The sequence below is a fragment of the Epinephelus moara genome, chromosome 19 (assembly GCF_006386435.1).
Source record: "Epinephelus moara isolate mb chromosome 19, YSFRI_EMoa_1.0, whole genome shotgun sequence".
Taxonomy (NCBI): Eukaryota; Metazoa; Chordata; class Actinopteri; order Perciformes; family Serranidae; genus Epinephelus; species Epinephelus moara.
In genome coordinates this window covers 18,243,179-18,262,685 of record NC_065524.1, presented here as the reverse complement: position 1 = coordinate 18,262,685, position 19,507 = coordinate 18,243,179, and the positions used below count along the sequence as shown (strand labels likewise).

The 19,507-nt window shown below is 41.9% G+C and overlaps 1 protein-coding gene across 6 annotated transcripts in view; it reads left to right on the top strand.

Moving 5' to 3' along the window:
• The window catches only part of LOC126406274 (collagen alpha-1(XIX) chain-like), a 144,808-nt gene that overhangs the window by 49,190 nt on the left and 76,111 nt on the right, over positions 1-19,507 (top strand). For all 6 annotated transcript variants that reach the window (XM_050070428.1, XM_050070430.1, XM_050070429.1 and 3 more), the window contains 3 exons: positions 2,786-2,815; positions 2,921-2,947; positions 3,500-3,553. In XM_050070428.1, coding sequence (XP_049926385.1) covers positions 2,786-2,815; positions 2,921-2,947; positions 3,500-3,553 — 111 coding nt within the window. The remainder of the gene's footprint in view (positions 1-2,785; positions 2,816-2,920; positions 2,948-3,499; positions 3,554-19,507) is intronic.

The following is a 19,507-nucleotide window of genomic DNA, read 5'->3' as shown; positions in this document are numbered from 1 at the left end:
GGGTTGTTGTCACTTACTGTATTTCCTCTTTTGTCACTGTGCAACTTGTTTATCGTCCACAGAACGAAGTTGCACACTGACATTTTCAGAACAAAATAGAACAGGCTGGAGTGAGAGTCTCTCTCCATGGGATATTTAAAAATGTAGTCCTTCTCAGGCAAGCTCAGGGGTTTAATGTTGCCTAAGCCCACAGGAACGACATTCTGCAGGGCTTTTTTTTTCTCCGAGTGAGGATCTGGTCGAATTTAATATATATAGATTTAAATGCTAGAAGATTCACTCATTACTAAAAGTGTATGTCAACCAAAAGAGACAATTAAAATTAATGTAATGGTCAAAGTTGTCTTATTGAAATTTAAGCTGCATTGATATATTCACATTGTCAACTCATGCATTGAGTAACATAACAAGTTAACGGTCCACCTTAAAAGTTGCTGGCAGTTGGCCCTGTGAATTAAGTTAATTTTTTTCTCAGACTACAGCTGCTGCCAGAGGCAGCAAGACATCTCTTCATTTTCCAGTTACAGTAATAAAACTCTCCACTGTATGAACAGTGGTTACATGAGCCTCAAAACCAGCCACAACTCAGCCCTGAGCAAGAGTGATCATCCGCTACTGACCAATCAATGGACTGCAGTGTTCACAGCTCCACCTTTTAGTACCAGATCTGTGTGCTAGGTACCTCAACAGAAGGAGTATCAAAAACAGGGATGGTTAGGAACGGTTCCTTTGGTACCATCCGCAACTTTTTAAAGTGGGATTAGAAAAACTGCGCACTGAACTGAATTGTACCGTACTGTACTGTAGTGCTCGTGGAAACGGGGCTTTAGTGCATTGAAAGACACTTGGATTAGTGTATGGTTGTATTTCTTTATTAGTAAGGAAAATAGGTGGAAGAATGGGTCAAACAGAGAGCTCAAACTAGTCAGTGTAATACACTTGAAGGCCTCAGTGACGTGTATTGTCGCCATAACAACTTACAACAATCACCTTTTTATTTTGTGCTACTAAATTACCACTGCCTACAGTTCCATGTCCTTTCTATTCATTCTCTTTCTATGGTGAGGACATTCAGAGGAAGTAGAAATGTTGAAACATACTCATGTGGGTGTGACATGAAATGGCTGGACTGAGCTTTGTAAATATCACAGCCTTTTGGCTGACCAGGCGCTACACGCGCAGTGTTACTGTAAAACATCTGGCCCACAGAGATGGAAAGTGAGGCACTCAGGTGAGCAGTCTCTGTGTCACATTACCATCGCCTGGGAACGGGTCAAACAAGGAGCAGATAGACAGGGCTCAGTGGGCATCCTCACATGGGCCAAAAAGGATAGGGATGAGCAGCCAGGCAGAGAAGAATAGAGCTCCCAGCCTTGGGGTGGGGGTGGAGGTTGACAGGTAGTCGCTGGCTGTATCCTACATGGGTGAGACATGCACTTATTGGGTGGCTGTCCCGGCAGACTCGCATTTACAGACATCCTGGAAGAACTACACCACGCTTTATGTATTTCGGTCTTTATAATTGGACTGGCTGTAGTAGTGCCTTCTCTGTGGTCTTGGAAAATCGAGAGAACGGAGAACATAACCCAGAAATATTGCTCATTCCACTGCACACACAAATTGAAGGTACATATGTCAGCCGGCAGCAGATATATGTACAAGTAGATGCTTGCATAGTCACCTATCAACACATATAGTGAATGCGTGGGCCACAGATGCAAACACACAATGCATTGTAGCCAGGGAGTTGACGACTGCTGAAGATTAAAGGTATACTGCGGGTGGTTAGCTAATTATGTGCACATCATGAGGGGATCAGGCTGCCACTTTTAATCAGCACTGGAGTGACATAAAAACTATGTCCCACTGCTTCTGGCTTGCCCCTTTTATGTCACCAAAGTGCTTAGGATACCCACACAACACTGCCACCATCCATTAGCTTTTCTCCGATGCTAATTTTACATTTATAAGGACAAGCGGAATAACAATCTTTCCCTGACAAGCGAACATGGTTTTAGCAAACTTTCTCACAACATACCAGTAAATTGGTTGGTGAGTGCGAGCAGAAAATGTTGGGTGTAAGTTATTAAAGTAGTGTAGACGTGCTGCTGAGTGGATCTGCATTGTATTGCTTGTTACCCAAGGTCAAAACTTGTGCTCACAACCCAACAAAAGATGTACCATTGTACATGGATAACTGATTTATTATCAAAAGCACTGCACGGACTGAGGCATGTTTTATTTAGGGTGTCACAGGTCAGGGCTGTCACTCTTTTTTTTTATAGATACAGCTGTAAATATCTCTTGGCTGTCTTCCTCCTTGTTAAAATATAGATTTTTTTCCTCTGTTGTTTGTTCTTTGCACGAGGCCTCTGACTACCGTGAAAGACATATGTAACGACTGTCACATTTCTGCAGCTGTTTCCAAGAAAAGTCAACAACGTTTGACTTTTGGATGCCAATTGAAAGAGGACACCAATTATTCGGCTTGTATTTGAAAGCCGAGATGTTGTATGTGGCCTTGTGTCCATTCTGTGGCCCAGTGGATAGACGACTCTGTCTGCCCTTTCCTGACAGTGGCCAGCAGGGTGTCTGGGGAGTTGTAATAGCCATGCCCCAACTTCTCTTCGGGTCATCGCAGCCAAAGATAATTACCTCCTGACCAACTGTGTCGCTTGCCTATAACTGGCAAACATGTATTGTTATATGAATCATGAGTGGTGTTTTCACGCTGACTGACATGTTGCTAATTGTTTTGTTTTTTTGTTTTGTTTTTTATTTCCAGGCTGTTAAAGAATGTCTCAAAGGAGATCAGGTACTTTGAGTTAATGTTGTTTACACTGACAATATATTAACATTCTATATTAATTCATTTGTGCTTTTGTTTTCTTGTAAACAAAACTTTATTTCCCACTCTCAGGGCCTTCCAGGTGACAAAGGAGAAAAGGTAACGAGTGAATAAACTATTTTAAGCACAGAATCTCATAGTCATCTGTTTTTCACATTAGGCAAAGTGCACATCACATGTACCCAAGCAATCAAGTACAACTATTAGGTTCAACAAGCAATTATCGAAGCACCATAAGTATATCTTTGCACAAGAACTTCAAAACAAAATCACCGCTCAGTACGTACCTTGATTAACTTGCTAATTGTTCCTTATCAAGATACTGTGCAGAATAATGGAATGAAGCTCTGATCAACCGAGGCTGAAAATTGCCTATTAAGGGGATCCTGGAGAAGTCACCTAGAAACTGAGCAAGGAGGGAAACTGCAGCTGCACTTACTGCCTTCTACCTATTCATGCAATTTTAACAAAGCTAATGCTGCGTTTCCTATCACTGCAAATAAGCCCACTAGTTATCCACTGGTCTGCTGAGAGCATGTGGCACAAACATCTGTCTGTATTGTTTTTTACAAGAAGCAAGCCATAATCTCTTCCTGCAGTGCCACACCAAAGTAGCAACCAGCTCAATATGATACATATGCTTTTCCGCAGGGATCGGCTGGGGTGCCAGGTCAGCCAGGGGAACCAGGCAAAGAGGGCAAAAGGGTGAGTAAACAGAAACAATCCACCAGTTGTGTGGCCCAGCTAGTGGTTAACTGAGAACACCTGGCCTAGGGAGAGGCCGAGCAGCAGCTGAGTTGTTGTTTTAGGGGAGGCGAAGATGATCTGTGGTATTTTGCTGGGCCTGCAAAGAGTGAAGAGGAGGTGTGGGCTTGTTTGATGACAATTAATGACTAGCCTTCATGGTCAAGGGGTCGCTTACACTCATAGTATGACTGGCAGCACACATGGTTAAGTCCCACCGGGTAACTGTAGAGGACAGTATTTAGTTTCCTAATAAAGCCGGCTTGATTTGAGATAGACACAATGTCCACAACGGATTCGACTGACACATTACACCACATTTATTTATTTGTCACCTCTGATTGCAATAACTGTGGTTTCAAACACAAGTGTCAGGATTTGTAATGTGAATCAAAAGAATGCCTTTAGTACAGTATTGGTAATTCAAGAGGGCTTCTTTTCAAAACTCATGTTCTTTGTTATATTTGAAAAGTAATTCAAAGTCTGGTTAAAGTGAAATAAGAGATTTCTTTCTTAACAAATTATACATGTTCGAAAATACTTGTGAAAATGTGCAAAGACTGGGAACTATAAAGAGCTGAAATGTGGAGTTAGACCGCTGTGTTGTGCAGGATTGTTTGGGTGGGCCTGAAATCATGGCTCGGTGACACACTGGAGCCATCCTTAACATAACACCTCCCTCAACATATGGAAACATTATAGCACATAGCATCAGTGTTGTCATGTTCTCCACCTGTGTGTTAGTGGCGAGTTCACTATATTCCGCAAGATCTCTTAGCTCTCTCAGTCTAGTTATTACATGAATAAACAACTCTGTTACATGGCACAATCATAGAGTAGTGTGTGTGTCCCATATAGGCCGAGATTCCGACCTGTGGCCCTTTTGCTGCATGTCATCCCCTCTTTCTCCCACCTTTCCTGTCTATCTTAGCTGTCCGATCAGTAAAGGCAAAAGCTGCCCAAAAAATAATCTTCAAAAACAAAACAAAAAAAGGCACACTCATAAGAACTCAAGCAAAATAGTCATACCTAATGTACCTTTAAGTCTTTTAGCCAGATTTGGCTACCTGGGCTGGGAGTTGCTGCCCACTGCTGTGAGTGCTTTGTGCTAACATTAGCTGCTGAATGAGAATCTGTTGTTTCGCATCAGCTCGTTCTTTGGCTTAGTGCCTTCAGCTGACACACCCTCAGTGTCTGAGAGGCTTTTTATCTCCTGAAACCCTATGTTATATACTTGGCTTTTTTTTTTAAATCACGCACAGAACGATACCTTTTGTTCAATAGCATGTTAACACAATTATTTGCTATAAATAAGCAGATATTAAAGTGTACTCCACTCTGCCTTTTTGCTGCTTTCAGTATACACCGCTTAAATATAACAAATTGCTTGTTGAATTTAAAAAATGAGAGAAAATTTATACCAGTATTCATTTAATGAACAATTTGGACATTGAACTGAACACAAAAGGTGCCATTAAAAAAGAATGATAGTTTCTTTTTTAATTTCAGTTTTTCACTGATACTCTTTTTTCAGCTAACCTAAAAACTCCCAGAGTGCAATATCGCAGTCTTTCAGGGTGTGTTTATTGTGCAAGTTGACATTGGGATGACGATAAAAGACAATATATTGTGCAGCCCTACATTAGTATTGGGTAATCAGTGTAACATGTTGGGCTCATGACTACCCAACAGCAAGAATGTTATTGTTCCTTGACTTCAAAGCTGACAGGCAGTGTTCAAGGACAGGTGGAGAGAGTGTCCTTTTGTGTCCAGCTTAATAGACTCGGTGTGAATACCTTCGCCTGTGTCACCGCAATCAAAAATATTTCCCGTCAGACGACTGACTCTTCCAGTTTGTCTTACAGAGAATGGTCATAAAACAGGAAGAAAATATTTGTCTCTGCTGGAGCAAAATGTAAAATACATAGCAGGTTGAGCTGCGGAGCACCCATACTGTAAGTAGGTCAGGCAAATATTCTTTTCAGATTAAGCAAGAGTTGAGATGATGCACAATACCCGAGACATCTGGACACAACTATCTCAAGAATTCCACCCTTCTGTGTGTGTGTGAATGCATTCAAACTCCAAACTTGTTCCAATACCATTAACAATTTACGACCTGTCATCGGTTGTATTATTTCTCAATGGATCATTTCCCACAATGCATGAGGTAACAGAATATATTTTCAGGGAAAGTTTTCGCGGTTAACAAAAGTGAGCTCACAAGCTGGTGCAGATGTTTTTTCGATGCTGTTGTCTCTCTGCTTCATTAGTTTGGTGTTATATTGTACCTAACCTGACTTAAGTAGGTACGGAGCGTCAAAGGGACCGAGTGTCAGAGGCATCAATTATGCTGTGCACTTTTCTTCTGCAACACACTTTTATGATGAATCATTCAATCATAATTGGTTTTGAGAAATAGAAAGCCACTCTGCGTTTGATGTTGTGGCTTCTTGGTTTCCTATATACCCGTAATATTTTTTGCACTGGTTGTTTCTTTGAAGATTCTGTAGGTAAAACAGCCACAGGGCTTTAAACTGGCCATTTCAGACTTTCTGCTGTTGTTGTTGCTGAAGACACAGTTCTGATCTATTAATACCCTGTCTTTGATGACTGGCTGACTTTATGGTGACTGTTAATGTGCTAAGGTTTCTGCTTATTCTTAGCTCTAGGAGTCACATGTGGCCTCCAAGTTGTTGACCAATGTGTGTTTCTGCAGTTTGACAGCCTATTTTAGGAAGGTGGACATGTATCATTATCAGGGGCTCGCTAGTGGCCAGCTGATACAGCAGGAGACTCTCACCCAATTAGCAACTCTTGTCCACCCTTGCAACTTATTGGTTTCACTAAGAGCCATAGCTGATGCACACATGATGCAGAATATCTTGACACAGACTGACCACTCCACAACCTTCATAGAATAGCTGGGAGTGGAAAGCTTTCACAAGGCCTTAGATTCAAGCCAGACCATCTCTCACACTGTCTACTTCAATTTATTGTTGAGGAAAATACAACCACTCTAAGCCATTTAGATTTACTTCAAGGAGATGTGGAGGACATTGTACTGGGGAGAAGAGGAATGATGCCATTTGCACTGATCCTCCTCTAAAGCTTAAAGCAACATATGCAAGAGCGGATATCAAGGGCAGCCACCCAGCCCCCTGTGTGACCCCATGTCTAACATTCACAGAATCTTGATTTTATCTTATTACCTTGATGGATGACTATTTCAGTTTGTCAGGGTGGAGGTAAGGGCCAGTCCAACCATGTCTAGGAATTTATGGGAATGTATTTCCCCCACATTACACATTGCCATTAATAGTAATGTGAATGGCTTGGTTTTATCTATTATGGATGGCATTGACACAGAATGGCAGGTAAAGAGTAGGACTTTGGGATTCAGTGGCACATTACAGCAGATCAAAAAAGAGGATGGAGCCGCACCAGTAAAAAAGGATATGTCCCCCTCGCTAACTGTGGCATGCTAAAATATTAATCAGGTGCTGTGATGATGTGCTAAGCTGCGTGTTGTCATTGTAGGCCGACCCTGTCCTACACAGGTCGAGGAGGCGGAGGACGTGCACGGAATTTTAGAGTTTTCAGTGTATTAGGTTTGCTCATACAGCATGCAGTGCAGAGGAGTGCCTGCCTGACACCCATTAATATATAAATACGAGGGACTGTATAATAAAGTCTTGTGTGCATACAAAAGTGATGTGGGATTTGGTGGCAGAAAGCATTGCAAAAGTACCAAATGACGTAATTTTGCATGCTCAAAATAGGACTGAAAACCTACGCTTGGTCAACGCACAGCATCCAAAATACACAGGAACGCTATGGCAAGCTTGGTTTATTCATGTCGTGCCAAGTCTTCCCAGCATACTCTGCTCCGGTAGTTGGCACAGTGTTGTGAGTGGGTTCAGTGCAGACATGGGTTCATCCCTGGGCAAGGCAGTAGGTTCCCGTGGATTAATAAATAATCACCTTACGAAATCCCCCCATTACAAGGTGGGTCTTGGAGTTTTAATCCATGCCTAACACCACATTAAGCCTTATTAGCTGTATAAATTTACCTGTATAGAAAAAATAAGTCCTTACTAAATATAAGTCACTGACAAATGCCATGTTGATTCCCCTGGTTTGCTATGGAAGCTATGTGATGTTGTCATACAGGCATTGGACAGGCATTTATTCTAATTAAATGTTTTGGGACCGTTGCATAAGCCTTATAAATAGATTCTCTCTTTATACATACCTATTTTTTTCTGTTGATAAACGATGCACTATTTTCTTTGATGCAATTTGCAGAATGCAAATTTGTGAATGCAAAGCATTTGAAATCCCCTTTAATCAGCCGAGGGCCTCTACTGTGTCAAGGATTCCTCGTGTCCTGCTTTGGAAAATGCACACGTCTGACAGATGTGCTGCACAGTGTTTGTTCTTATTAGACATACTGTAGCTGTGCTAGTGCAGAGATGATGAAACTCCAGCAAGCCCTAGAGGAAGCAGAACAGTGCAACTGTCTACGGATGTGTTCTCTTCAAATGAATTATGCAGTGTAGATCCTCTTACTGATTTATTCACTTATTTATTTAAATCTAGTTGGTTGGTTATTTATTTAGTTATTTTTGCTTAGAGAGTGAACTAGTTGGCACAGTTGGCAAATAATGTGGGTTGATAGCCGATGAGTTGCAGCTTGCTAATAAACAAGCAGGTGTCCTTTTATTGTGCATGAGGTGAGGAGATTTCTGTAATCTTTGATGCTACAAAGACTTTACCATCAGGTAAGAGGTGACATTCTCAACTCACTGCCTTCTGATTGTCTCTAGTATCTCTCTCCTGGTAAATGGCTCCTGTGTCTCATAGAAATATTCGTCTGCATATGTCAGCTGGGGATGTGGGTGGATGACACTGTGCCACATGAGATGGCTGCCTCATATGTCAAGGAGATAAGAGGGGACAAAAGTCACGATAAAAGTGAAAAGGCTCGGAGGCCGTTACCAGCTAGGCCACACGAGATGACCTCGCGGAGGGAAAAGCCATTAAAACAGAGACTTTTAATCTGGGAGAAATCATTTTCTCACTAAATAATATGATGCTCCACACCAGTACCACAGAGAAAGAATCCATCAAGGCTATTGATGGCTATTGAAGAAACATTACAGAGTGGAGCGCGACTATATGGCAGCACTTTGATTTTTCTAACAGGTTATTCATCCTATGCTGAATCAGCTCCCTGTGGTCACTAATTACATTGCCCAGTAGATCACCAATTATTTATTTCCAAGTCGTTGTTCATGTTTGAATCATAGGCATTAGACTGTACAGATATTTTTGATGTTAATATTTATCACAGAGAAATGTTGATAGCTGATGTAACAGATGCAGGCGCATAAGGTTCCTCTAAAAGTGGCTTTAAAGCATTTGACTGTGGACATGCAGCAGCAGTGTGGAGCCGTATGTTCGTGTGCTTTTTATTTCCCCACAAGCACATATCAGTGAAGTCATGGAATCTTTACGCCCGGAAGTCGAATGAAACCAGAGAGCAACTTGGGTGTAAACATGATGTTCACTTGTTGAAGACAGTTTCTTAGTAAAAGAGACTCTCCTCCAGTTATATGGCAGAGATGGCTATTTGTAAAATAATACGAGTCTGTATCTCAAAACTTCAACCGCTGTCACATCACATTTGTCAGCTGTCATCACTTCAGATCATGTGATAGCCCAGTCCCAGATCAATGCACATCAGTAATTGTAGTGCAGGCACACTCTCGGTTCTGTCAAAATTTTTCGAAACAATGTAACGAACATCAACAACAGCTGCCCGGGCACTTTAAAGTGCCATGGATATAATCTGTCAAAACAGAGGGAAAGATCGTCTGTCTTGTCTTTGCTTGGCAACTGGACTGGTCCACATTTCCACGGAAGAGGGAGGTAATTGCTGTCTTCTGGAAGTGATAGTGGTGTTTACATTTTCTGTTCGTGCCCTGCGCTGAATGACTGAGACAGCTGTCTATACGTCCTGACCAAAGGGACAGGCCTATTTTTCTCCATATATTAGGCTCCTACACCCTTATGCTCGGACATGTCTCAAAGGTCATTTGTCCACTGGATGTTTAATCTATTGGTCGAATGTTCTCTCCAAGCGGCAACCTCCAGGGCTAAAAGATGAGGCCAACGCAATCTGCAGTTTCTCTAATGACCATTTGAGGCTGTCCCCAAAAGCAAGTCAATCCCCATAGACGCCCATGTTAAAAAGCCCAGCTTTACAGCAAAATTAAACATGTTTACAGCCTGGTACAGAAATTGTTTTTGGTATCTATAGCTAATTTAAACATCCATGACAACTGTACAGGAGGACACATTTTATATAACTCACCTGTTCTAATTTTATTAAGGCTTCAACTTATGCATAATTAAGGGTGTGGCAGCTTTGAATGACTGGTAGGTGTGATCCATTGACTAGTCGGTGTCATGAAGACAATGACTACGTTTACATGCACACCATATTCCTGTATTATTCGGAATATCCTCAATATTCCGGTTGTGCACGAGCCATGTAAACACGTGCATAACCTGCATAACCATAACATATTCCACTTGGAGAATATTCCGAATAAGACCCCTGGCATATGCCTGTTTTAACCAGAATATTGTGACATGTTTACACCTTAATCGGAAAATGCCCCATACCGGAATATTCAGTAACGTCTGCGCATGCTTGATTCGCAAGAAATCCTGGGTTGTCAGTGTTGTTATGATTATGGCGTACTTTCATCCACAGACTCCGGGGGGCTCTGGCTGGCGTGAACGGCTTAAGCTGGAAGGATAGGTCCATACGCTCGTTCGCCTTTTCTTCTCGCTCTCGTCTTCCCTTGTTTAGGACAAAATGGATCAGCAGGAGTGTTGTAGTTAAGTTGTGGTGCAAAAGCGCAAGTAGGACAACAGGGGTATGTCGGAAACAAACATTACAGCTTCTGTTCATTGTAACAACTTCTTCTTCTTCTTCTTCCAGACCAGACGCCTATAAGCGTATCGCTGCCCCCCGCAGGTTGAGTGTTGCATTAAATAAGAGCGTTTCTGGTAGGCCAGTAGCCCGGGGTCTTTAATGGAATACGCCGAAACACGGGAATATGTCAATTAACATGTAAACGGATTATTCCAGTGTCTGCAGCGCATATAAACACCTTATCCAGAGTACTGACCTTAATCGGAGTATGGTGTGCATGTAAATGTAGTGAATGTTGGTTAGCTAATGTAGTCCTAAATACAGAATAGGCGTATAGGCGCAGCCGCAATTGCCACTTTTTCACTGTGTTTTCAGTTTATAAAAGTTAACTGTAACATTTTGGCTGCCTAAAAAACGCCTTGTTATGCTTTTAGTTGTACTAAAAGACCCTCTAAGGAGTATGTCTAGTTTTTTCAGTAAGTAGGCTCCATTTTGTTAAAACATTTTTATGACTGTTTCTTGCTAGTGGAATTAGCATTAGCATTACCACTGGGGTTGGGAATCAGTAGAGGCCCTACAATAAGATATTATCAAAATACTTAAGTAATTTAATACTATTTAAACGCTTTAAACATCTTGTGATATGCTAAGTGTTGCAATAACATATATTACAATTTAATACCCTTTTAACTGCAGTTTTTTTCCCCAAATGACAACTTTGTCAGCATCTGTTTTATCTAGCAGGATAAAGTTTTCAATCCGTTCATTTTGCTTCAGTCATTTTTGTTTGCAGCTAAATGTATCTAGTGGATTGAGAAAGCTATTTATTTTATGATTTATCCATCCATCCATTCATTTTCCACTGCTCATCCAAAGTCGGGTCACAATGGCAGCAGGTTGAGCAAAGTATTCCAGATGTCCCTCTCCCCAGCAGCTTTCCAGCTCCTCCTGGGGGACCCCGAGGTGTTCCCAGGCCACGTGAGAGATGTAGTCCCTCCAGCATGATCTGGGTCTGCCCCAGGGCCTCCTACCAGTTGGGCATGCCCGAAACACCTCTAATGGGCAGCACCCAGGCAGAACACGCGACACCAGGGTTAATCGTAAACACACACTGTTCTAACCAAGCAAGCAGCTAGCAATAGTGTTAGCGTCACCTTCTCGCTCAAATATGGTCACATCTCATTATTTGTGGCTCAAAAAATCCAAGGTGGTCAAAACTTGAGGCTACAAAGCAGGAGTCCACAAACCATCTATGGTTATCTTCCACACTAGAGACCAACTATATGATATTTAACTTGTATATGTTATTTTCTCTTCTACCAAACTGTTGTTCATTTTCTCTCAGCACAAGGCACATATGTGTGAGCTGGGCCTGACCATGCTGTACATGTGTGTGAACAATATCGCCATGGAGGGAGGAGACCTTTTAACAGAGGACCAATATCCTGGAACTCTCTATAGAAGGTGGCATAATGCCGGTCAAAACATTAGTGTCAGATTAGATACAATAACATTCATCTACTTTAAAACTAAATCCATGCACCCTCGCTGCACAGTAAATAGCTTTTGTCATTTAACCCAATTTGGTTTGAAGAAGTATGCCGTTCTCTGAAAACCCAAATGCACGCTGTAACTGGAATTTAGATGCCTCTCCTCTACTGGGCCGAGCAAATGTTGTTTTGAGATAATTGAGCCACCACAGTATATATAATATTCATATTATATTCTGATGGACTTGGCTCAGGTTCATTTGGATTGGTCTGTGTGTCTGCAGAGACCAAAGCAGGCAGTGACAGTGATAGGGAAGGAGTTATGGTTCGGTGTGTGGGGACTGGAACATTTGGCAGTGGTTTCCGGCTCCATAGGTGGAGGCAGACATGAACAGCGATGCAACTGTAACAGACTGTTGACCTCTACCAGAGCACCTGCAGGGCGAGATTATTAAGTAACGAGTCCCTGGTGAGAATACCAGCCTTCCTGCCAGAAGTTCTCCATGGGAGGCTGCCGCTGATTTGGGTGATACAGTAAATGCACGAAATTGCAGCAGCAATTTGACTAGAGCCATGCTTTTTGTTGTCCAGCTCGGTATACAGCTATAATGATATTGTACATTCATTTTTCCCAACTGCTTTCAGTCAGGTTTAAGCAGATATGCCACTGAGCTGTTTCATATACTTTCATATTTTAATATATAGATTCACATATTTTTCATTGAAGATAAAGACATTAGAAATCATGGCGTAAATGTTTTGTACTTTTCGCGCAGGCATGTGTCACCTTGGCCTATCTTTAGTCGTTTTATGGTACATTTTAGAAGGCAAATTAAAGGAGATAGAAATACAGTATATCCCATATGTACACACATTTATGTCTGCAAAATTCAGTGTTAAACTCATACGCACACATAGCACTGCAATGGTATATTTAAGCACTGAAGCACAGTTGGTGATCATATTGATGGGCTGTGATTTTAAAGCAGTGTTTAAATACAGTAGCGTGATGTAGATATGTAGTTACAGTTCTGGCCCGACCCGTCGAAGCTCAATGGCAGAGTAACACGGAGAGAAGAATTTACAGGTCAGCAGGGCTCACAGCTGAGATTTTATGGCAAGATTTACACCCTGTGTGATTTTACAAGCGGGGGGGTGGGGGGTGGGGGGTGGGGGGGTGTTTGTTAACCCTTTGTGGAACGAAATGGAAGAGGTTATTCTTCTCTCTCTCTGTCCAAATTCATGTTGAGGAAATCCAGAGAGCCACGCTTTTGACACCTGTATTACACCAGGAGGTGGCACGTTTGCCCAGTGCACAAGGCAATTAATCTTGTCAATGTCAAGTGCATTGGGACGGAGGATGAAACAAAGATTTGACCTGATTGGCTATGAAAAGGTCTCACATTTGGGCCCAGTTGGGGAAGCAGAGGGTTACAGGGGGAAGTGTTTGGCACATGCAAGGACAGATGCACAGAGCTTTGATTTATCTGTCTGACTCTCATCTTTCCCAGAGCGCCCCGGTATGGCTACATCCATGGGTGTCCAGAATAAACACACATTAATTGGCCAATTAATTACAGGGACAGATACAAGGGGCAAGACTTTGAGAGGGCCACTTTGATCGCACATTGTTCTCCAGCTTTTTTAGTCACTGTGCGTGTGTATGTTTGTGTCTATGAGCTGTCTATATGTGTAAAAAGCTGATGTTCAACAAGGGGTAATGTAGGTCAACACATCCTCTGAGCATTAGATGGGCTTGCTATAGTTGGCCAGGGCATGGCCCTCATTCACACATCTACAACCTCACGACTTTCTCCGGAGACGGAGCCGAACCACACATCAGGGACACTGCAAGCAATCTACGCGTCCTTGCTGCTCCAGTGTCAGAATTCACCATCCCCTTGGCCTGTGTGTAATACCTCGCCAACATTTTCAAATGTTGTTTCAATGTGTGCCAGGTCATAGCAACACTAATGGAGTGTCGTGTGTCAGATGGGGTCGGCTGAACTGAATTCAGTGGACTCATCGAGGTATGTCAGTGGACAAGAGGTGACTGGCCCCTGTGACCGTTCTAGGCGTCGCGGTCCACACCACGGCTTCAGTCATCCAAACAATGGAGTTTCTCTGGCTCCAAACAGTCTGGTAATATACAAAGACACTCTGCTGGCATTTCGGGTCAGTTAAAGCAGGAGACAGAGTTTGAGAAATGCTGTGAATGTAAATACCTTTAAAAGGGCATTTTGGATCCAGGATGCTTGGATTGAAGCATGCCTCCGAGTCAGCCCTGTCTATGTCTGGCGTTTTCCTCGGCCGAGGGAGGGCTAAGAGTGCAGGGGGAAGGAGGCAGGACGGGGAGGAGATGTAGCCCCGAACACTGCAGAACACTGAGGCACGGCAGTGGGAGGCTGCATCACTGTTACAGCCTGCCATCCATATTTTGATTCTTCACACTCTCATCCTGCCCGCAACCAATTTAGATACATTCATCTGTGTCCACTTTAATGGCATGCCAGGGAGCAGCGCATTTACAGTGGCCTGATATTATACAGATGGTTGTGTGTGGGACCTTAGTGTAATCTGTTATGCGTGGTGAGTGATATGAAGCATAAGACTCGCTGAAGGCTATAGTACCCGGAGTGAGCGCCCTGTGGATCTTTGCACAGTGTATTCTCTCTGACCTCAAATATTTGGCTTGTAAAATGAAGCAGGGTTTATTCAAAGTAGATTTTCAGCCTCTCCTATTCACTTGTTGGATAATGCATTAATGAAACACTCAGTATCTGTAAACATAGGACGGGAGCAATCTGCTCCGGATGAATAATACGGCCAAAAGTCCAGATGAGACTGTGAAATTTCTAAGAGCCAAGACTAATAACAGCATCCATTAGGAGATGAGAACATTCAAGAGGCAACGGTGGCCTAGTGAGGAGCCAACGCAGTAGGCACCCAGCTCACATGGAAACACTGCACACAGACATTCAGCTTATAGGTGGGAATTGAGCTCATGGTTTAATATAGATTCATCATCTTCACCACATAAAAATGCAAATTCAGATCTCCTCTTTCCTCTCCTTAGGAGTTGTTAAAATCAATGAGCTCTTAAAACTCATCCGTGAAGACGTGGTAGAGACATGGCTGTTGTAAAGAGCTGTTCTGAGGCTCCCTTGGGACTGCCTTGGCTTAGTTTCCACAGACATCCACTGTCTGCATTTCCTGTGTTTGCATTTGGCTCTAGTGTTTGCATACTGTGTGGTAGTGAGGATTTTGGTCTTTGCTGAAGTAGCTCTGTAATGGTTATTTTACCCGATGATATACCGCGTTCTATGACTGGGTACCCTTGTAATGCCACCTGTGTCCCCTTGTATTGTGTGGCAGTTGAAAAGAGGCATAATGCGGTATGAAAATGATTGTCCCTCTCTGTCACTCTCATGCAGCTTCTTGCTCTCGTCTATTTCCTTCTTCTCTCATCGTTGTAAGCCCTCTACAGAAAAATCTCCTTTACGGTATTCAGTGCCTAATTGCCAGACTGCCTAATTAGGGATGTTACCCAACACACATCATACATTCATGCATTGAGGACATCTATCCTCTCTCATAGAGAGCTTACAGTCTCCTCATTGGCTTGTCCCCCACTGTGTACAAAATTTGTGACGAACCTAGTTTGCCATCTAGTGGCACATGAACAAATCACCGTTCAGTCACGTGGGCTCTCCGATTGAGTCTCTGTGAGGAAAGCCTTCATGGAAAGCTTTAGCCAAGAGACTATAGGTGCAATCTTGGCCAGCTGAGCTGTGTCTTAAGTCGGCTGCAGTGTCAGCCATCTCTTTATACGTCCCTGAATATTTAGATGGCTGGGAGTTAAAGAGAGCATTGTGTGCCAGTCAGAATGGTGAAAAATGCTAAGCTGCATTTGAGCCCCTGCCAGGCAGCTGTCGGCTTTGCCGTTCTCTTCCTGCCCCGGCCGCTCCTCTTAACCCTCAGTAAACAACTGGAACAAATCCTATTTTATTGAGGCTTTTACCAAGTGCAAGGGATCTCTGCAAGCTCCAGTGCCCAGGCATTTTCTGAGCTTGTGCAGTGTCCTAAGATGGCATCCAGCGAGGGCAGTCACAAGTAGGGAATTTGCACTGTCTGTCTCTAATTGGATCCTTAATCAGAAGCAGGTGAGGCTGCGGTCTCTGCTGTGTGTTTTGTGACATTTCAAGCAAGCAGTATGATCAATATTTACCTCAGAAGCGTTAATAGCTGATTTGACACAATGAAAAGGGGCTTTGGTGAGAGTTCTGTCAACTGCAGCATATCGAGCTGCATAGTTGGTGTGAAGTCACTGAATATTTGTCCCCGTTCCCAACTGATACTCAGCTGATATTTCAAAGCTAACACCCAGAAGCAGCTGGGCTGACGTAGTGTGTGTGTGTGTGAGAATATAACGTAGGTGAAGCTGAGAATGTGGCTGTTAGATAGTTCTTTTCTTATAAAGAGAATATCACAAAAGCAAAAAAACTTGATATGCCCAAACTATCTCTGGAGTTTATGTCATGGTCATATTAACTTTCTCAGCATCTTTCTTGATAAATAGACACATATTGTAGCTAAGCTAAACATGGGGAAAGGTTAAAGAGGCTGCTACAGAGACATTGGTATTTGAGAGATCCTTTGTGCATACTTTATGCTGTTTTTTCGTGGTCTTGTTGATTCTTATGGTTCATGGTGCAAATTTTTAAATGGGAAATCAGAAAATATTTGCAAGGGGAAAGGATGACATTTCAGAATTAATTACAGAATAAATTAGCTTTCGCTGGCAGTGTGAGTAATTGTATATATCTTGTCTGAGTCTGGATACAATAAATGCTCCTAACGGACTATAAGTTTAACTGAAGGATTGAGAGGATCAACTTAGTGCATCTGATTGTAGAGTTTCCGTCCTTTTTTTATCCCCGTCTTTCACAGGCCGGAAGCAGACATGCATTTTCACTTGGGAATAAATATTGTGACAGGTTGTGCTGTGGCAAACTTCTCATACTTGTTTTTATGTGCATGCAGCATGTGTACATTTGTCTGTCTGCGTTTGTGTCCACACTTCTGGATATCCGTGTGTATTTTTGGACTGTCCGTGTCCAAATCAACCTTTCAACACTGGTGTGGAGGGATGTTTTTTTTTAGTCTTTGGTCCCTCGATGTACTGCTGGAGTACATCTTGCACACAGACAACAATTACAGAAAACCCCACAACACAAAATGCACCATCCTGTCTTTGTTCTGTGAATTGTTAAGCGACATGAGGATATTATGATTGTTTATCCTCTTTACTGTTTTGTACACATTTGTTTACCAAGTAAATACAGCTGCTGCTCATAAGCCACACAGTCAGTCCCAGTTAAACGCAGAACAGCAGTGAGACAAAAGGCTCAGGTGGCCTGAGTACATGTCCCCAGAGGGAGACGGGACTCAGCTCAGGCAGAAAGAGTGGGAGTGGCATGTGAGTTTTTCAGTCAAGAAAAGGTCATCTCTCCCATGAGCCACATAACATTGTCGCAGACCAACTTGGCTTTGGTAATGTCACATAGTTTCCCCTTCCGGACATTAAACTTCTATGTCACACGTGAGACATGCAGAGGGACGAAAAGCAGTATACCAAAGATTTCTGGTGATTAGTCTGTAGAGGTGTCAGGAGTATAACCAGGCTATCATGAATAAGTGATTGTGAACAGTTTGTGAGGGAAGACAGTCTTCTCCTAAACTTCAACATCAAAACCTTACTAATAATGGTCATATTGTATCCCCTACATGGAATTATAATTTAGTAGAGAATTAATGTAAATATCAAAAATGGGATAGTCACTTTTGAGAGCTTACCTTTTTTACATTGAGAGGTAAATTAACAACTATAGTGATCTGGCATAAAGTCTTACTTTGTAATATATGGTGTGCATGACTGGATATAGACTGTTGTTATCCTGATTTCAGTGAAATGATTTTGCATGATTCTGGCCAAATTTGGTCAGAGGTCATTGTCTGAATAACAGGAAAACACTGATACTGCTTGTTTGTCCCACACTTATAAATTGTCATGATTAACTAATTCTTTGGCTTTCTCGCGAGTAAACCCTCAAATGCCCAATCCTGTGTTTTGAGTACCTTTCTTCTACAACACAACAAACAGTCTGATATTACAGTTAGTTTAAACTGATTTACTCACTGGTAGCTACAGGGCTCAACACTAAGGATTGCCTGGGGGCAAGTAAAATGCTATGTGGGGCTAGTAAATCTAGCTGGTTGGGCAAGTGGTAAAAAAAAAAAATTAAACACATCATATTTTGGATCTGATTATGGAAGTAAAGGAGCAAAGGAGTGAGCCATACTTGCACATCTGCAGTACTGATCGGGCACTTGTTAGAAAGTGGCAGCGGAGAAAGGCAGTTTATCAATCAATCATCAATCAATTTTATTTATAAAGCCCAATATCACAAATCNTGTGGTACAATATGTTGAAAGTATGTATTAATATCTGGCAGTATACATGTGTGACAATAGTCATATGTGTATAATAACAGACATTATTTATTTATGAGCTGAAGCGCAAGACAGCTTTTCAGTTATCCACGAAACAGGAGTTTTATTTGGGTGTATGATTTGGTGGAGGATGTGGGCAAATGTACAACTACGTATTGCCCATTTGCTGCAAATTTGAGAGCATAATGGATAAAACGGGCTTATTTTTTACAGGTAAGGGTGGGTGATATAGAGTATTTAGTAAAGATTAGTAAAAAAAAAAAAAAAATCTATATTTTAGGATTAATTTAAGAACAGAATTGCAACAAAATAAGTAATATGTTTACATGTCATTACATGTCAAATGTGAGACATGTCATGTCAGCTAGGGGTGTAACGGTACACAAAAATCTCGGTTCGGTACGTACCTCGGTACACAAGTTACAGTTCGGTTTTTTTCGGTACAGTAATGAAAGAAATAGACAACTATTAAATATCGTTTACTTATTGGTAACCTTATTAAAACATACCACCACAGCAGTTAACTCTTTTTACACAATTTTTGAATGAAACAAATCCTGCTTTTTCACATTGTTTGAATGAAAATAGAAATATAAAAGTGAAAAATAAAATCCTGCTGTTTTTTTTAACACATTTTTTGAATGAAAAATATAAATATACATTTCTGCTTTAACAGTTTTACTCAATTAAAATAAAAAGTATAGTGCAGCTGGTCAGCTTTAAAGCCTGCTCAGATTCAGTTTTACTAGGAACTTACTTAGCTTTCCCACTTTGTTAAAGTGCAGTAAACAAAACATGCTTATATCTAAAGTGCAGCTTAAACAATTTTACTCAACTCCAATGGCGTTGATTATTTCTTTAGCGCGATGGTCAGGGAAACGCTCTTTCTTTTTAAACGACGACGATATCGTAGTTTGCACCAGATTGCTTTTTCTAGTTGTGCCTGTTAACGTTCAAACTCGG